General features: G+C 37.1%; 2 protein-coding genes across 2 annotated transcripts; one reads left to right on the forward strand and one right to left on the reverse strand.

Annotated features, from left to right (window-relative positions):
* Positions 1-2,382: 2,382 nt before the first annotated feature.
* On the reverse strand, positions 2,383-7,260 carry LOC149070127 (uncharacterized). Its single transcript, XM_089249276.1, has 4 exons — positions 6,935-7,260; positions 4,479-6,699; positions 4,267-4,325; positions 2,383-2,400 (listed from the first exon to the last, which is right to left on the reverse strand). The coding sequence occupies exons 1-4, from the start codon at positions 7,085-7,087 to the stop codon at positions 2,383-2,385; spliced, it is 2,451 nt and encodes an 816-aa protein (XP_089105402.1). The 5' UTR covers positions 7,088-7,260.
* Positions 7,261-8,235: 975 nt separating this feature from the next.
* LOC149070128 (uncharacterized) lies at positions 8,236-17,813 on the forward strand. Its single transcript, XM_089249808.1, has 5 exons — positions 8,236-8,393; positions 10,529-10,678; positions 12,057-12,138; positions 14,941-15,125; positions 17,511-17,813. The coding sequence occupies exons 1-5, from the start codon at positions 8,382-8,384 to the stop codon at positions 17,598-17,600; spliced, it is 519 nt and encodes a 172-aa protein (XP_089105934.1). The 5' UTR covers positions 8,236-8,381; the 3' UTR covers positions 17,601-17,813.
* The last annotated feature ends 2,473 nt before the right edge of the window (positions 17,814-20,286 follow it).

A 20,286-nucleotide genomic window follows, 5' to 3' on the forward strand; every position in this document is an offset into this window, starting at 1 on the left:
AATGGCTTTTTCTGGGACGGATAGCTTTAGCTCATTTGTTACATTATTTAAAACAATGGTCCCCTTTCGTTCGTGAGATATTGTAAAGGAGTCTCTCACGGTGAAAGTCAAATAAATGGGGGAGTCATAACAGGTGGTTCAAGGGTACAATAATTTAGTCTATATCTTCATATAGAATATACAGGTCTACAAAAAGTAATTTTTGAAAGCCTTTTTAGTTTTGGATTACATATTATTTTGACGGGTGATTCCAAAAATGCAATCCATTTTTTTTTCTATCACGAAAAGTCATTTTTTCCCCTTAAAACGATTTCATATTCGGGTTTGCTACAAAAAAAAAAAAAAAAAAAAAATGCATTTTTGATGGTATGTTACTGCTAAAGTCCGAACTTGGCCACTTCGCGAACTGACCGGCCCAGTTTATCTGGCTAATGTACGAAATTCGGGCTTTGGCCAATCCCAAAATGTCGATTTTTATATTTGCTTATACAGTACAACCTCCAGTTATCGGACACCTCCCATTTTCGGGCACTTTTCGGAACCCCCGCCCTGAATAGGGCTTTCATGTATTTCACTCCCCATTATAGGCGACACTCTCGATAGCGGACAGTAAAATTACGCAAACTTTTTTTACAAACTAATTTGTGAATTTTTGTTCATGAATTAAGAATTTATTATACTCAACGGAGATTATGAATAATCGCAAGCTCGTTTTGGTAAATAAAGTAATCCGTCAATCAATTGATTAACTAAACATAACTATGGTCCAGGAACGGTAATGCCGGTTTGGTTTGCACGTTGTGTGTGTGTGTGTTGTGACCGTCTATTTCTTCTTCACACTTAATGTACTTCAATTTAATTTCATTTTTATCGCAGAACATGTACAGTGCACGTACCATGTACAGGTAAAAATCATTAATTGGTTTAATGAAGAGAAGAAAGGTTGTAAAATTTTCCGTATTTATCAGACTTTCTAACTCTATTTGAGAATTATGCATAAGGGGCCGTTCAAGTATTACGTAAGAACATTTTTAGCCATTTTTGACCTCGCCCCCCCTGTCATCAAAAGTCAGCAAATCGGAACCCCCCCCCCCATCGGTGATGACGTAATACTTGAACGGCCCCTAATCTCCGGTAAAAGAAGTGTGTGTGAATATAGTGAAATTCAATCAAACTTTTTTTATCGAGAAAAGGGGCCTCACAAAAATGAAATTGGCTTGAAATTTTCGAGAATTTGCCCGGTAGGGCCTCAGAAAATCACTTGGCCCGGTGGCCCATCATGCTCTCAAGACGGTCCTGTGCGTAACCACTGGTGTATCAGTTCCTACTGTGCGGAAAAGAGATACACCAGTGGTTATGCATAAAAATCAATCGTCTCGTCGTCATAATCATCAATACGGTTAATATCCCCTATTAGGGAGGTACGATATACAGTGGAACCTCGTTTATACGACTTTGACATTAACACGGCGTTTGGCTTCGGTCGCGATTGGTTCCTACTGTGCGGAAAAGTAATTGCGACCGAAGCCAAACGCCGTATAAATGACAAAGTCGTATAAACGAGGTTCCACTGTATATCGTACCTCCCCAATAGTGGATACTAACCGTTAGTGGACAAAATTTATTGGTCCCATGGGTGTCCGTTATCGAGAGGTTCTACTGTAAATGGATCACTAAAATATCTTTATTCAGATTTCTTTGCTCGTTAGGGTTGCCATAGCTAAGCCTAATAATAATGATTAGCTATAGCTAATTATAAATGGCCATAATTATCACACAAAAAATACGCCAACGTGACGAAGACAGCGAATCGATGTGTAGGGATATATAGGGGCCGGAGGAAAAGCCATAATTTCACACATTGGCCGGATCAACTGTGCTGGCCAGTTCACGAATTGCCTAACTTCGGAATTTGGCAGTAACATATATTTTTTCACTTCTACTATCGTAAAGTGCAGCATAGGCGGAGATAGACTTGGAAGTCTCGGGGGCCACGATGATGATGCCAATTCATATATATATGTATACATTAGATCGGTCGACTTCATCACTCCCCCGTATCCCGCCAACACCACACTAGAAATAATGCCTCGGAACTGGAATGTGACGTCAGCACGAATTGGCTCAGAGGAAAATGCATTGGTGGCAATCGGCTTCACTGCAAGACTTTTCCCTTTTTTTTAAAATGCGATGTTCGTGCATTTTTTTTTTTTAAAGAATTACTAGACAGATTTAAAGGGATTTTTAATTTCGCGATAAATTTAAAAATAACAGTAAAGTGAGACCTCGCTACAATGATACTCAATATAACCCTCCATAACATTTTTGAAATCTGGTTTGGAATTGCCGTCTAAAATGTTTAACTCCTCTCAAAAAAAAAATTCACCATGATAAATCCATCTATAAAGATATTTTTTGAAGAAATTTTGAAATGGCACAACCATCTATATTTCGCTCTAAATCACAATGAAGAACCGAATTTAATAAAACTAATACATTATTGATCAGTTGATATATTTATTTTAAAAAATAAGTTTTATGCCGTGAAATAAATACTTAACTCATTTTATGGGGACACTGATAACTGATTCAGAAGAGATGCCAACATTTTAAATTTGGTAGTAACTGATAATATGCAGGCGGCAAAAATCTTGTTTTAACTCTTTTCTAATCTCCTAGATATATCTCATGGGAACAATGAAAAAACCTGGAATTCCTCTATAACAAAGTTATTTCTCCAGTCTCTAGGGGAGAGAGTTCCTTATAACAGGATTTAACTGTACATGTAATCTTAATGTAATGATCTCTCTGCAACAATATTTTTTCTTGGTCCTCAAAGTAATAGCATATGCATTTTTAATGGTGATTGTTGGCAGCTCTTAAATAACATTGCCTCATGAAAAAAATGCAGCAAAACTAAAATAATGCTAGAAAAGATTACTTTATCTTACAACAAATACTTCAGTTTTTTAGTGAAATCTTTGGCAGCTAAATATTCAGATCTTAACATTTAAACATTACCTTCTGGTGATTTAGGAATTTTCTCCATAACAAACAAGGAGGGGAGGGAAACCCAACAAACTAGTCAAGTACAACATTAAAATATTTTTATTTCATTTATTGACACAAATTAAACTGCACAAGAGGATGGTAAATACAATGAATAACATGACAAATATTATGTACATAATGCAATGCATATAACATACCAAAAATATTAAGTATAGCATGCCATAAATATAATGTATATAACATGCCAGAAATGTAATTGTAACACGATGCAAAAAGTATGAAGTATGTGACATGATGCCAGAAATTTAAAGTATAAACACAATGCCAGAAATATAAAGTATAAACACGATGCCAAAAATATAAAGTATAAACACGATGCCAGAAATATGTAGGATGCCAAAATATAAAGTATAAAACACGATGCCAAAAATATGAACACGATGCCAGAAATATAAAGTATAAACACGATGCCAGAAATATAAAGTATAAACACGATGCCAGAAATATAAAGTATAAACACGATGCCAGAAATATAAAGTATAAACACGATGCCAGAAATATAAAGTATAAACACGATGCCAGAAATGTTTACCACAATACTCTATAAATACAACTTATAACACAATGCCATAAATATGACATACTAGCTCTAATACCCACACTGCCCAGGTTTCCTCCATATAATGTATAATATGATAACAGAAATATAATGCATAAAATGTTAGGCAAAAAAATACGATGGATAATACAATGCCAAAAATGTAACAAAATACAATAATGCTATATAATATTGCTGTTAAGAATCTGCTACAAACTCTAGGTTGTGATCTGATTAACCCTCGTAAGTAAAGAATGAATGGTGCAACAGGCGCGGTAGCCCAGGCCATGCAGAAAATGACTGTGGTGCGACAAAAATCATCAAATGAATATGGTACAAGAAACAAAAAATTTAATAATTGCATATGCTATAGTAAATTACTTCTTCAATGTTTGTAATTTTCTTTTTTTACCATTGGCTGCAATACTTATTGTGTTGTTTTTAATAATACAATAGTTTTTTAACAATGCATTGATTGATTTTTTGACAACAATCTTAAAAACATCATTGAATGTGTGCTTATTTGAGCATGGAGTGAAGTCAAAGTCGCATTCGCTTAAAGATAACATAGTTAGTTCACAAGCTAAATCTCTTTGGTTAGGACATTTAAGAAAAATCTCTTCAAGAGGATCAGAAACTAATTTTTGCACAATTACATAACTGTAAACGACAGCATTTGTAACATCAGGATGAGGATATGCCAGGCCTCCTCTATCTAGTTTGTTGATAAATGCATATGAATTATCATAACATATTAGTTCCCGTTCAAGAGAGAGCTTTTCACCACAAAATTTACATTTAAGAAATTTCAAAATGGAAAAAACACAATAGCCTGCTAGATAAACAATTATAGGCAATATTTCTTCACATTTTTCAATATCATTTCCATCAACATATATTTGAGGAAGAAGATTAGCAATGGACGCAGAGAAATTTGTGATATACGTCAAATTGTCAGAGTCTACATCAAAGTCATCTACTGTAACAGTACCACGTGAACCAGAATTGTAAGAAAGTTTCATGGTGCTCTGTAATCTTAACTTCGACTCCGATTCATACACCTGTCTTATAGACACATGGTACTGTGATCCTGCCAACTGTCTATATTTACCAAATTGTGCCTCTAATGGATCACTCTGAACAGATCCTGGTAAAAAATAATCTTTTTTTAAATCTGTCACACAATGAGCACCAAGCTCTAACAACGCATATGTAGAATGTCGTAGGGCGTTATGGGTCTCTCTAGACAGCTTCCCGTTATCTAAAGAATATTTCTCCCATCGATCCAACCAATCTATAAAATTATTTAGAAACACAACATTGTTATCACTATCAGTAAAATACAATGGTTCTTTTTGAGGATCATTAAAACGTGCCCCTTTATATGGTGTTTTTACATTGACAACATTCCACCACCATGAAATTATTTCTATGAATTTGGCAGTTCCTTCACAGTTTGCGATATTGTGCTTAGGACCCAATTCCCGAAGGGCTGAGACAACAAATGGATCAAACACCTGCAAGGACAATTTAACATTCTGCTTTTCTAAGCTTGTTGGATACAGAGCTTTTAAAGATAACCCTCTGCAATACTTCAAAAGATTCTCACCTTCAGTTTCTCTCAGCTTGCGAAGAGAACCAAAAGAAGCACTATACATTTGATGTGGTTCTGCCAAATCAAAATTAGGGAAATAAAAACTGTGATCATTACATTTTTGTGCAATCCAATTATTACGGATGCATTTTAAAATGTGTACACAATCAATGACATAAAACAATGGGGCTATTTCTATAGATTGCAATAGCCTAGCATCATTGCATGGGTGAGGATAAACAATATTGACTTGATTAGGGGTACAAAAAAAGCTCATTGCTTTGCTGTTAATACTGTTGTTATCTGTTACAATACACAACACATTAAAGCCAATGGTGGTTAGTCCATTGACCAATTTCCGGATTACCGAATGAAAATCTGAAGCATTAAAATTATGCACTGGCAAAATATATACTACATCTTTATATTTTGAGAAAAAACTATTTACCATGAATGCATGGGCTGATGTAGCAGCTGCAGTAGAATTATATGCCATGCCAACTACGTTACCACCTTTGTAGTCAAAAAAACTTTTTATATGGATTTCATCTACAATCAAAGATACAGTTTTATCGGCTTCTCCCAAAGAGGCAAACTTTTCTCTAATGTATCGCAGGTAATGAAGCCCAAACACTTCCTTCCCAGGATTGGTATTCAGTTCACCACAAACTTTTTTTATCGTGGAGGGGTGAGGCATGATAAAAAAACAATAAGCTCGCATGAAACGGTAGGCATGGGGTGAGATGGAATGTAAGAGACTAAAAAACACAAGATAATGTGATTTGTACGTTCTTTTCGTCGTTGGAAGCAGAAAATTATTCATCTGATGAATGCAAAATTCTAGTATATCTTTCTGCTCCGTATGAACTCTTGAATGCAATAGTTCAATACATTCAACAATGTGAGAGAGTAATGTGTCATTAGTATCGGTATGTCCTTGTGCCAGTGATTCCAAACAGTCAACTATGTAGCAAAAGAATTTCAAACTGTTGCTCTTTGTTGGTAGACTGTGCTTACCAATCGTATTCATCTTACAAGATGCAATAAAAACATTAACCTCAAAATCCGGTGAAACCACAACAGAGTGAGTTATACAAGGAGCAACATTAGGACTATTGCTTACCCTTGCAATGATAATATCCTTGCTATTTTTCAATACATACCATTCTTCATTCAGATGGATTTGGATTTTTTCCTTAAGTTTTTCGTGACATGACAAAAAATCTTTTTCATCTTCATTTTGCTTTGATTTTAAACTTTCAGCAATAGCCACTGCAAGTTGCTCATTCTCTTTAGCTTCCTTCTTTTCATCCAAGCTCATTCTGCAAGCTTTTGCTTTAGACAAATATGAAGGGGCACCAGGTATTATTGTTGGAAAAGCCCCTTTTCGTAGACGAGGCTTATCCAGCTTTGCAATAACTAACTTGCCATTCTTGGTGTCAAACATCTTGGATTCCCTCTCTATATCTGTCTCTGCAAAATGCAACTCACACACCTAAAGAAAAATGAAAAAAAAAAATATCTTGGTTGAAAGAATTTTCACTATTAAATGTTTTTCATTGTAATTGAGAAAATAAGAAGTAATGAAAACAGAGCATAGTAACATTGCACAAAAATTTCTCTCCAGAGCTCAATAAATAAACATGTTAAAACACATTACGGGTCGGGTCACCGTAAGTGGTAATAAATTTTATTTTTATTCAAAGACCATAACATTAATTACTACTCACCCGAGAATGCTTGGTTGGAATAAAATCTTTCCTATGAACAAACCGAATCCACTTTTCTCTACACTCGCCTTCTTTAGGAAACCCAAAAGTTGCTACTTTTGATCCTGTTTTGTAATTGCCATTGCAAAATGGCATAATACATTTGTAGACCATTTCAAAATTTTTTCAAAAAAAACAAAAAATATGTATACATAAGCCTATATCTCACGAATACTACCGCGTGTTTGAGGTGTTGGTTTGACTCCGTGCCACAAGCAAAATATCCCGCTTCACTTCGGCCAACATAGCGTGACGTCACACAACCCATCGTTGCCAGTCGTGAGGCATTATATTTAGTGTGGTGTTGATCCCGCCCAGGAAGTGCAGGCCCGGTGTAACCACACCTGGGTTCTGCTTCGAGGTTAGCCTAGATTTGACAAACATGCATGACGAAAAGCCCGGGAAGGGCCCAAAGTCGAGAAAAGGACTGAAGCTGTTGAATGTTTTTTTTTTTTGCACATATAAATGTTCAATTTCATTTTTCATTGAAATAATAAAAGCAACTTCTCCTCCCCCCCCCCCCCAACCCGAAAAATTCTTGGGGCCCGGCCCCTAAATTCGTTTAATGGGAATTTCCATTGTTTGGTTCACAATATTGTTGCTGCCATCTAGTACTAAAATTGCAAATTACTGATGCGGTGATTATGAAGTTCAGGAAGCAGAAATTTCCATTCAGTGTGGCTCCCTACGAGCAAAGCCCGCAAACTGAAATGAATGAAAAATTCAGATCTTTTTTTTTGGCGCATAAAGGAGACGTCGAAAGCAAAGAATATGAAGAGAAGCAGACGACAGGTGAAATGTTAGTTGCCCCTGTTTAGTTCATAGTGTTGGTGCTGTCATCTGATGTTAGAACTAAAGACTACTCATATGGTGATAGTAAAGATTTTTCAATCTTGGAATTGTGTGGGATTTAACTTCAGTCAATCCAGAGATGAGTCTCAACCCCGTTTATTTATAAATCTGGAATGTGTGCTGCCATCTATTCAGGTGTTGGGTATTTAGAAATTCATAACCAAATTCTGTAACTCATCGCTAGAGGGCCATACTGATCTCATATATCTCGATACCGAATTTAAATTCGGCAACTGAAACCGATTTTAAATTTCCATCAACAGATGACAGTAACGGTCTTCAAGCATTTGAACTATTGAAACACTAGATCTTTATTTTACGGGATGTTTTCAAATACGGCACGTATGGTCTTGGCTTCAAAGTGGGATTTGGCGCGAGGGATTGAAGCAAACATACCAAACTAAACTGAGGTGTTGTTGTCATTTAAATTCCGCTTGAAGTCCCATATTTAGTGAACTTGAGTAGTGTAATTTTCCTAGCGCGTTTTTATTGTTTATCTCTTTCTATTAGATGATTATCTATTCGCCGATTCAGCTCGTAGCAGTTTAGGAGATCAATGGAAAATCAAGTTAGTGCATTAGTACCTTATACATTGCATAACCATATGTCCCGAATTTATTGACTCATGAATGTTTACATTCTTTATTCCAAGAGTGCTCAACATTTGGGATAGTGCAGGGCCCACTTCAGTGATTTGAAAACGCGCCCCCGCGGATCACTTTAGTGATCTGGGAAAGTGTCGCGAGCCGCTTGAATGCTCCGGATATGTGGATATGTCGCGTGCCACTTAAGTTATGTGGAAATGTGCAGTGGGTCACTTGAGTGATCTTGAACTGTGCCACACCCATAACTTGAGTGATGTGGAGCTGCACCGCTATCGATTTTATGTGTTCTGGAACTGGCCCACACATCACTTAAGTGTTAAGTGAGCTGTAAATATGTCCCGTATCCCTTGAGGGATTTGTGAATGAGCCACAGGTCACTTAAGTGATCTGGGGATGTGTCGAGGGCCACTTGAGTGATTAGTTAATGTGTAGTGGGGTCACTTGAGTATGTGTATGTGGAACTGCACCATAGGCTGCTTAAGTGTTCTGGAACTGTGTCACACATTACTTAAGTGATTTGCAAATATGTCGCAGAATCCTTTGAGTGATATGTAAATGCACCACAGATCACTTCAGTATTAAGGAAAAATATCACAGGCCCCTTGAATGCTCTGGAACTTTGCCATGGGTCACTCAAGTGGTCTAGAAATGTGTTGCGGGCCACTTAAGTCACGTGGAAATATGCCATGGGCAAGTTGAGTGGTCATGAAATGTGCATTGGGCCACCTCAGTGATCTAGAGCTGTGGCACACATCACTTAAGTGATCAGTGTAATATGTTGCAGGTTCTTTGAGTGAGTTGTAAATGTGCCGCAAGTCATGAGTGATCTGTCAATGTGTGCTGTGCGTCATTTAAGTGCTCTACTTGATCAAACACCAACTCAGGCCATATTGCTATACCGCAATTTACTGCCATTAATGGCTTGGGTTTGAAATGAAGGCACAATCTGTCGGTAGTAGCCTCAAGCTTATTAGGGAAAGTAGCTTGTTTTGTATATTCTTCTCCTGGTTGAACCTCGGAACTGACTGCGGTTAAAAAGCAGTATAAGCACCCTTCTTGGCACTACTTTGGCGTCAAGCGGTGCTGAGTGTAATGTAACCCCGAGAAAGGGGAAATAAAGTTTTTTTTTACCGCTCACCTGTTTTTTCCCCCCATCCTGAACGGCACAGCAATAATCCATTAGAAACAGAAATAATCCTTGGGACACCTGCACGTGAAATTATCCTTAGGACACAAACACGTAAATAATCCAAAATGCGTGTAATAAATCAAAATAATCCAACGGAATTTTTGAATGAGCAGTAAACTCATACTACCGAATTTTAAAAATACATTACGACAATACGAAATTAAAATCACCAGAATTATTAAACTCCGAAGTGGTTGAAGTTACTAGGCCTCGGCCCAACAGAAGCCATTCAACACAGTCAAGAATTTAAAAAATCGGTGCTGAAATGTGACTGCGAGCAGAACATCCTACAACAAAGCGCAATGGAAGTGAAATGACACGTAGTTAAGCAGTGCATTAGCGCAGGAAACGTTTCGTCCAATCGCTAACAGGTGTATGCGAATATGCCAATCAGTGGCTGCACCTGTAGGCCGAACTTCGTTCAGGCTTGGCCGCCTTGCTACGCTCGGACATCGCTTCGCTCCTCCGGTCATTGAAGGTGACCCCTGCCCTCGGCCTGTAATTATCAACTCTGCACTAAGTAGGATAAATGGCAAGAATATTTCACTGGAGGTGCTGGATTGATGCTTGTCTACCAACGTGAAGGTTGCTGTCACGATCCCAGGTTCAAACTCGAGGGAGGATATAGATAAGATATGTTTCTCTAACAAGCTTGAGGCGCCCAATGATAGACAGCACCTTCATTTCCAACCCATCTCATTAATGGCAGTAAATTGCCATTTTAGTATCTTTGAAAAGACAATTGATTTTCAAATTTTTTGATGCAAATTCAGTGATATTTTTCGGGTGCATGTGTGAAACATTAATTCATCCGTATATTATTTCAAGTCGCATGTCCGACTGGGCATTTGTAAATTTTTTGATATTTGTCTAGGTCTGGTACACAGTACATTTTTCCCTCCCCTGCAGGTGTCGTCTCGCAAAGGTTCCGGTGGTGCTTCAAAGAAGAAGACTGGAATCAAAATCGATTTGACGGAGCAGCAGAAAAAAGATATACAAGAGGCTTTCAATCTCTTCGATCCACAAGGCACAGGAGTTATAGAAGCCAGGGATTTGAAAGTTAGCACAACCTACTCTTTTGCATAATTTGAGTGATTTTGCTTCATACTTTCTTTTTAGCTGTTGCATTTATTCCAAAATCAAATTTCTATCATTGCAATTACATAAAAATTCTTCTTTTGCCAAAACAACGTAGGCACTGTATTCACTCACGTATAGGTTCGTACTCAATTTTCGCTGATCAAATGTCCTATAAGCACGAGGGAATGTCACTAAAACACAAAAATGACAAAAGGGGGGGAAATCATGAAATAACTTCATATCTAACGATTTTTACTGATTGGAAATGGTAGTTCGAGATTTAGTCATGATCAGGGAATAAAATAATCGAAAATTGATGAATGAAAACTGAGAGAAATAGTACCAGAATTTGATACCATAATTTTTTAGAATCTGTGGGTCCCTTTTTTGATTAAGAACCCTCGGCCAGACATAGGGATCCCAAGAGTGGCATGGCATCATAGCCAGGGCGCAATGGGTGCTCAAGCACCCAGGCCTGTCATTTAAGGAGGTCGGGTACTTAAAAAAATTATGCTAGAAACGGTATACATTTATATACTGAGTATATGTTCTTGCTTCCCCCCCTCCAGGAAAAAGTTGAAATGACAGTGTCCTGCAAGCACACACAATATTTTGTAACACTGCTCTGAATGTCCCCTTTCCCGAAGAATTTATAAAGAAATACTCTATACAGTACCCCAACTTACGTCACTGTGTGTTTACATTGTTTTGCCCTAAGAATCTTACCCTCCACAGGTTAGGAAGCACAGTTCTATGGTATCAAAGGTGTTCAACCTCTAAGAGAGTGCGGGCCACTTAAGTGATCTGGAATAGTGCCACAAGTCACTTGAGTAATCTGGAAATGTGACGCAGATCCCCTCTACTCCCCAAAGCAAAATGTTTTGAATTGTTCTGCAACGAGCCCTCGGCTGACTGGGAATGTTCTGTAGTGTAAATCCCTATTCACGCAGCTCTAATTCTTAGAATTTCTTGCAAGAATGCTGTGGAAATGGAAGCAAAAGAGATAAAAAATATGCCGCTACATACAAGATGGTTGGGTTTTCATAGATGTTATAAGCAAGGTTCATTAACATTATTTTCTAAGGGACTCCACCGCGACTGCCAATTTTTGACGTTATAGCCGAGGTGTTGTTACATACAACTGAGTTTGACTTTATTTTTTATTCTGATATCTCCGACAAAAAAAACCTCTTTAATCCTCCACAGAGAAATTTTTTTTTTCTTCTTTGACGTAATCTGCAGATTATATGCAGGGATTTACGGTGTAAGTTGTGACACACATCAAAGTTATTTCATCATCATATGTTTGCTGAATGTGCGGTTTATGATTACATCACGAAATTGTTCATGATTACAGATAGCAATGAGAGCTCTTGGTTTTGAACCGAAGAAGGAGGAGATCAAGAAGATGATTGCGGAAATTGACAAAGAGAGCTCAGGTATAGTGTCTGCTTTTAATTTTTTTCTCGGACTGCTTTGGTTCACCATAGAGTCGACAATCAAGTCGTGTCTCGAAAAGCAAAACAATCTTGGATGATGTACAGCCAATCCTTAATTTAATGAATCATGAGAGAAACTGACCATTTTATTAATTCAATCAAGAAAATTTTTAACTTGGGGTACAATTGATCAGGAGCATAAACGCACTCTAAACAGCTAATTTTAAAAACTACTTACTTTGATGTTTCTATTACAACTGATATTTTACAAAAAGAGTGAAAAAATTACATATATACATGTAATAGTCAATCCTGGTTATAACGTTCACACTTATAACGGTTTCCTGCTTACTGCGACTTATTTTCGTTGTCTGAAATCTAAGTAATTCTCATTAACAGATCCCGTGTGTAGCGTTTTCCTGCTTGCAACATTTTTTTCGTGGCGGTTTTGTAAATATGTGTGTGTATAAACTTAAGAATTCAGTTTAGGACGCAAAAAAAAAATAGCCTTATAGAATTTTTTTTGGTACGTGGACATTCTTATCAAATTCAGTTGAAATTGTCATTGTCTTTAACCCAAAAAAAAAAAAAAAAATGCTTTCGCTTCAGATGACACTCCTCCCTCCCCCCCCCCATTTTTGGATGTCAAGACAGAGCACAAACTTGAAATAACTTCTTTACTATAAGTAATTCTTTACTGAAATCTAAACATGCAGACAGCATAATGTTTTATGGTGTACACCAGCAGCTCTCATCCTTTTTTGACCCACAGAGCCCTTTCCGGTATATAATTTCTATGGCGGAGCCCTGTAGGTCTATCTTTTATTTATTCATCAAAATTATTGACTTATTAATTATTCAAAAACATTAGTAATTATTTTTTTTTTCAAATTCACTGTTTTTTTTAATATTTTCCTCAACTGGGCGTGGAGTCCCTGGGAGCGCACACGCAGCACTGGTTGAGAACCACTGGTGTACACCAACCTTCCTACGAACATTCTAAATGGTTTTTTTTGCCTCCTTCACTCAAGCTCCTTGAGTCCTGTTCCCCCTTTACTTTGTTCATCTCTAAAGAAGAGCTGAAAGTCAAATTCTGGCTTAGAAATGTTTGAATTCACTCTGAAATCCACAATTGTTCTGATAAAATAAATGCAAGCCCACACCTCCGACAGTAATGGGAACATCGAAAGGTTGCCATTTTAAAGACATTGCCCAACAACAATTACACGAGCTTTATCCAGATATATACAATAAGAGATAATAGGTGAGGAAATACAGCATACAACATTCAACGAGTGTTTGAACCTTGTTTGGACATGGTAAAAAATGCTACTAACCTACATAGAAATTCTAAAATAAACAACAATTCTAGAGAGAGATAGATGAATCGTGAACACACATGAACAGGCAATAAACTATGATTTCAGCCCTCCAACTTTAAAATTTTTACCATACAAAAATCTTTCATATTTTACCAAGGACAGTAGCAGTTGCATTGCTTCTGAAGGCATTGGCAGATGCTAATGAAGTCATTCAAGGTCCAGTAAAACACTAACTGGAGCGAGAAGAGAAAAGGCTAGTGTGAAACTAGTAACAGAATCTTTGCTTCCTAGAGCCAAAACAAGAATGTTCAGATTTTTTATTGCAGTGCTTTTTTAATGTTCGAATATAGGCTACATGTTATATTCTGGAAAATATCAGTAAACCACAGAATAATGAAAAACTAACGAAGACTAAGAGTGAAACTCAGAGGAGCACTGAAAAAAGCAAAGCTTATCAAAGACTAAAATGAACAGCTTCAAAATTTGATAAGAATTTGCAGGAAGATAAGAATCATTTAACGAAATAACTTTAAGAATAAGATAGCAACACTAGCTTCAGTCTATTAAAGCTAGTACCACCAAAGCAGAATGCATTGCTCTGCAACGCGCCCTCGGCTGACTGGAAATGTTCTGCGATAAAAATCCCCCATGAAATTGAATTTTCTGTACTTTCCCTTAAAATTCTTACAGTTTGTTCTGCAGAAGCACTAATTGTTCTGGCACATTTTACTTTGAGGGCTAGTACAACTCGTAGTACAGTTCGTAGGGGTCCTCATCCATTATTGTTCGATTCAGCTCATTTCTGTGTCTGACACACAAATATCATAGAATTAAGATTATATTATGTCTATTATGCAGACGAAAAATATAATGTAGATCTTAGAATTTTCAGGCTGTTCAGTTTGATGCTAAGAATCTTGCGCTGAAAGAACGCTTGTTCTGAAAACATAGGCTCCTTTTTACCCCAATTCATCTTCTACCAGCTGTATCTTTCATTTTCAATAAAATGAGTCAAAAACTTTCAGAAAAGAATTGGAGGCACATCTGGAAAAAAATTCCATGGTGGACATGGGTTGGTGTGACAGTAATTCTGATTATGATGATTTGTGCGAAAATTCAGCTCACAATGTGGCTATTTGATGTCGCGTGTGTATCTATATCAACGGAGATGTTTGTTAGCCGAGGCAAGACAACAGCAAAAAAATCCTTATTAGCCAAAAATTTTGTAAGCCGAGGTATCACTGTACAGAGCTCAAAAAAGTTTTCTACTAAATAACTTTCCTCAAAGAGAAACACGTTTATGATGATTTTATTTATCTATTTTACTCAATGTAAAAAAAATAATATAACACTGAGTGTAATGAGCGAATACTGTGTGGATATCAGTTACCTGTTCCGGTATGACACTTGCAGGGATGGCTTTGCTTTTTCAATGAGTTCTATTATTTTTGTTATGATGAAAATATGTTTTTATGTTTAGGTAAAGTGGGCTATGATGATTTCCTGAAACTGATGGTAACCAAAATAAATGAGAAGGATGCGAATGATGAAATATTAAAAGCATTTGCCCTGTTCGATGATGACAGTACTGGGAAAATATCCTTCAAGAACCTGAAGCGTGTTGCTAGTGAACTTGGTGAGAGTATAACTGATGAAGAGCTTCAAGTAAGAGTCAGCCATTCAGTATATTTATATTCTGTTTCATATAAGCCGTGCTAATAGTAATAATTTCAGTGAGTACCTAGAAAGCATGAAAGAAAATCTGTTTTAATCAGAACGCTGTACTGCATTATTATTTGCGATGCATGATAGACAGGGCCATAGCATGCCTTCTTGGAGTCCTGGGGCAGACTTTTTTTTGGAGGGGTGAGGGCTCTTTGAAATGGTTAAGCTCAGAAAAAAGAGGGGGGGGGGTTTGCCCCTTCTTCCTCCTCTCATTTAGCAGATTATTTCAAATTAGAAACTAACAATATTTCTAAGAAATATGTAAAGTAAGTGTACACTTTTTCTGTTGGCCCGGGGGAGGGGGGCAGGGCATTGCCACGGTTGCTCCAGCTTAGTTGGGGGCGCCTGATGATAGATAATCTTAAAGGGTGGGTAGCTGAGGTCGATTAAATATTCACCTGCTGGGGTAAAGGATTTTCAGAAGCGTTAATGAGCTTGAAATGAATAGGTTGAAATAAGCTCAGTTCCCATCTGAATTTTTCCTGGCACATGGTTCTACCATAATTTCTGGAAGAAGCACCATGACTTGTGTTAAGTGTTTGAAAATTGAATTTTAAAGTATTTTACCAGTGTGTCATTTATGTACATTTTTGTTCTCTTGAAAACGTTTAGCAATGAAAGCTATATGACGTTTTATGTATATTATACACTGAATGGCCATTTTTTATGACCACCTGATCAATATTTTGTTGAGCCACCTTTTGCCTTTAATACATCATTGACTCTTCTTAGCATGGACTCTCCACAATATTGATAAATGTTGATCTTCTAAACAATTTCCTGCACTAATACCCTTCTGTTGCCTTTCACAAGTCTGGAAACTCTCAGTTCCGCCCAAGCAATCACTTTGCTGGTGACGATCACAAGTTGCACATTGAGACCTGTTTTTCTTTTTCTGCCTGACAGGCACAGCTGCTCCTGAACATTTCAAAAATGCAGCAGTTTTGCTGGTACTCGCTTCATGGCTTCGAGCTTCTACATACCATGGTCAAAGTCAGTCAAATCATGTGTTCCCTCATCTAAAGAAGCAATTAACAGGCTATTTCAGGAACCCAGGTTTCCTTTTTTAATACTAGCCTAGCCCTCTAGCTGCAACAGTGTGATGATGATACAGCTCATCTCATTTGCTTAAAACTGTCAGATGACCATATTAAAGTGACCACTCAGTAAGATGATATATTAAGATGATATTTTAATATATTTCCTCTACCACCACCTCACAGGAGCTGTTAAGTAAAATGCAGGTTAAGGACTTTGACAAAGAAACATTCACCACCAAAGTGATCGATTTCATATTTTCTGAGCATATCTATCACATATACTGCACTTTTTTTTAAAAATAATGTGATCACATTACGTATTCCCAAGAGATCTTTACAATCTGTCCAGGGAATTTGTTAAAATTACCCATATATAGCAGCAGTTTTCCATACAGCTGTTTTCCAGAAATTGTGGTCTTTCCATTTGTGGAAGATCAATGTAGAGCTATAGCATAGCACATTGGTGTAACAGAAAGTGCCCACGCATAGCTCTTAACACATCAATTTCTTTGTGAGAGGTATAGTTGGATATAGAGGAGTTTGTTTGTGTGGTGGGGCAGGGAAAATATTTTCTACATCAAAAGACATACATCCTGCCCAAAGTTTTCTCTCGGTGGGCTGTATATGAAAGATGACTAGGGTTTGCACGCAGGTGCAGATCCAGAGGATAATAGTAAGGAAGAAATTGACATGTCCTCTAAAATATTGGACGATCCAACTAACCTAAACCGTACGTTGCCCCTCCCAACACATCTCTCTTGATCCGTGCCTGCTCGCACCCCACAAAATGATCTACTTATGGTGCATCAGTTGATAAATTTTTAAGACCACCTTTTTCAGACTAGACAGAGCTTCTTGCAGGCTGCATTTGGCCTACTTCTCAGAAGTTCTGCCTCTCTGCTCTACACCTTAGGTTTTTCAACTGGTGTTCTCTCAAAACCCTGAGAGCTTTTCCAGGATTTTGCCAGTGTCAAAAGCTGTTCAAGCATTTACTTTTTTTACTTTAAAATATAAAAGACAGGTGGCAAAGAATCAGCAAAAACATGAAACAAACACAACTTTGACAACATAAATATGTTTGGGCCTTGCACATGCATAAGCTGGCATAATACATTCCAACGTGTACCAATTCATTAAAAATTTCTCAGAGGAATAAGTATATGAGTTTTCGATAATGATCAAACTTTTGATAGTGATTTCACATCTGGCGTACAGCTACTGTTCGAACTAGAGAACAGGTTAGTTCTCTACCTGATGTTTATTGGGATATTTTCTTTCTTTCAAGGAAATGATCGAGGAAGCAGATCGAGATGGTGACGGTGAAGTTAATCAAGAAGAGTTTCTCAGGATCATGAAGAAAACATGCCTGTATTGATCAAGAAATCCATTGTTTCATATGTAAATATATTTTCGGAGAAACTTTTTTCCCTTCCCTTCTCATAGTTTCATTACTCCCGTTGTGGGGGAAATGTTTGAAGAATCGCAGACACACAAAATTTTTACCTCAATGAAAAACATTTTTTGATACTTTCTGTGAATGTTTTATTTTGAATGGCCAAAGAATTAAACATTTCCGGTTTTTTTAAAAGATAGAAAGTGTGGTTATTCTATTTTTGTGTTCTTTTGTGATCTCTCTGTATACAGGGTGATTCCATGATTCCCCCTTGCTGCATTTTGCTAGCAAACCATTGATTCTAGAGGCAAACATCCTATTAGAAAGGATAGGCCTATCCAAATAACGTGCAGATACGTCATTCATGTTGCAAGCGATTGTATCATTATTAAAATATGGAAATCAGCTTTTTAAATAGACATCCTGTCTTCACATCCTGTCAGCCGGGTTCGAACCCCACAGTGGTGGTTGGCTGAAGTTGGTTTTCTGTGGTTCCCAACTTCAAGGCGCAAATGCCAGCCGATCTCCTTGTTAAAAAGTCTCGCCACAGAGAGCAACTGTCCTACAACGATAAACCATTCAATCATAACACTGCACTCAGGTTTCACTACACGTACACACTCATTCCCGCATGTACCGATTCGTTGGGGGTGCCGCGGGGGGGGGGGGGTTGTGTGGGCTGGGGTGCATGTGTGGTGTAGCAGTAGTAGGTAGGGCCTCCAAAAAATGGCTCTGGATCCATGATGTTCTTAAGTCAGCCACCTCGTTGGGCAATTTGCCTGTTGTGGCGTTGTATTTGTATTTGTATTCAAAAACCCAATAAAAAAATTGTTGCCCTGTCTCTTCTGAGTCCAACAAACGAAATTCTTCATTTCCAGGTCCAATATTTGCACAGATACAGTCAAACCTCTGTATTTCAAAACTGACAGGACCAGAAGAAAATTTCAAGATGGAGAGTTTCCAAAAAATTGAGTTTTTTCAATAAGGAAACATGGCAGAAATAGTGAAAAATTAAATTGGCCAAAGCTAAAAAATACAGTACTTGAAAGTATATTTTACTACATGCTAATGAAATTATTGGTAAAGTTAAACGATCAATATATTCAATTACACTATTATGCAAATACACTAAAATATGTTAAAATTTTTTTGTTCAATTCCATTTAATTTACATACCTTATTTAAAATAATCCCTAAGCTTAGATTGATGCATATTTTTTGCTCTTTGAGCCTTCACGATTTCATCTGTACTAGTGAGAGGTGCAAATGTTTTGCCCCTGTCTTCTCAGTTTGGTCCAGAACATAGCGCAGCGTTTTTACTGCATGTGTTTAACATTTTTCACTGTTGGTTTTTTCTAAATCCTCTGGAGCATATTCTACATTTTTACTCACTCATACATTCAGCAATAATTTTGGTACACCTCAAGGTGGTGCAAGTTAGTAGTCAACTTGTCCATGTCCACAAAATTATTATAAAAGGAAATTTCTTGCTTCAAGTGGTTTGTAGTAATGCCCTAATGTTTTGAAAGTTAACATTCAACATTGTTCTGAAAATTGCTGAAATTTGAGTGAACCACTAGATCTGATCTTTCATCACTGGGATGACTAATTCCAAACCTGCAGCTTTCTTGAAGCAATTTTGAATTGTCTGTTGATTGACTGTTTACCATGTTGAACAAGCCATCCACCCCACCCAGTCAATCATATTATCTGGCTATGATTGGCAAGATCCATCACCGCAGTGTGCTGTTATACAAATAATCCTTTCTTATCAGTTTCTTTCACCTCTGCAAAAAAGCCAGATTTGCGTGAAAGAAAAGAAATTTCTGTATCTTCTTTTCCCTATCATTGGGCTTTGCCTTCGAGATAGAGTTTTTCGAAAACTGCTTTGAGACAAAGAGGTGAAACTGCTTTGATGTAATATAGCAAATCCAAAGATTTTTCCATTTTTTGAGATGTAGAGTTTTTGAGAAAAGAGGTTGACTTTATTTGAGTTCAAAAAATTGAAAAAAGTTGAGAAAAAAACAGTGTAAATTAAGGAAAGAAGCATTGTCCATTAGTTTGTCATTCTTTTCCAAGTTTTGAATTTAAATATCTCTGTGAATATTAAATTGGGAAACATGGATTTTTTTTTTTTGCCATCAGTAGATGTAGTGTAACGACTTTCTAATTATGGTTTTGAAGACAGGGTGTCCGTATAAAAAATTAGTTTTTATATTTTAATAACTTTACAACCCCTTGCAGTGTGAATGACGTATCCGAGTTCTACACTTTATTTGGATACTTTTTCTAATTAGAAGTCTGTCTCTAGGATCAATGGTTTCCTGGTAAAATGCAGCAAGAGGAATTATGGAATCATAGCTTATATACAGGGTGTCCTGTAAGTGCTAGTGCAGCCTTATCTTATCAACGGTCTCTTAGAATTATGATTGATTTCAATTCAAAAGATTGGAGAAAGTTATGAAAGAACAGCAAAAACTACCGGACAACACTCTTTTTTCCCTCATTTATGCTGTCATTTTTCCCAACCTTTCTCTGATATTTGAATTATGTTTCAGCGAATATGGAAAATTAGAAATTTTTTTGTTGGCCTTATGAGAGACAGGGCAACAACTTTCTAAGTGGAAGTTAGAGGGTGGGGGAACCGTTTGAAAATTTAGATTCTTTA

This window comes from Pholcus phalangioides, unplaced genomic scaffold, assembly GCF_987345545.1.
Source record: "Pholcus phalangioides strain wild (caught in Gottingen) unplaced genomic scaffold, Ppha-v1.0 ptg000022l_1, whole genome shotgun sequence".
Taxonomy (NCBI): Eukaryota; Metazoa; Arthropoda; class Arachnida; order Araneae; family Pholcidae; genus Pholcus; species Pholcus phalangioides.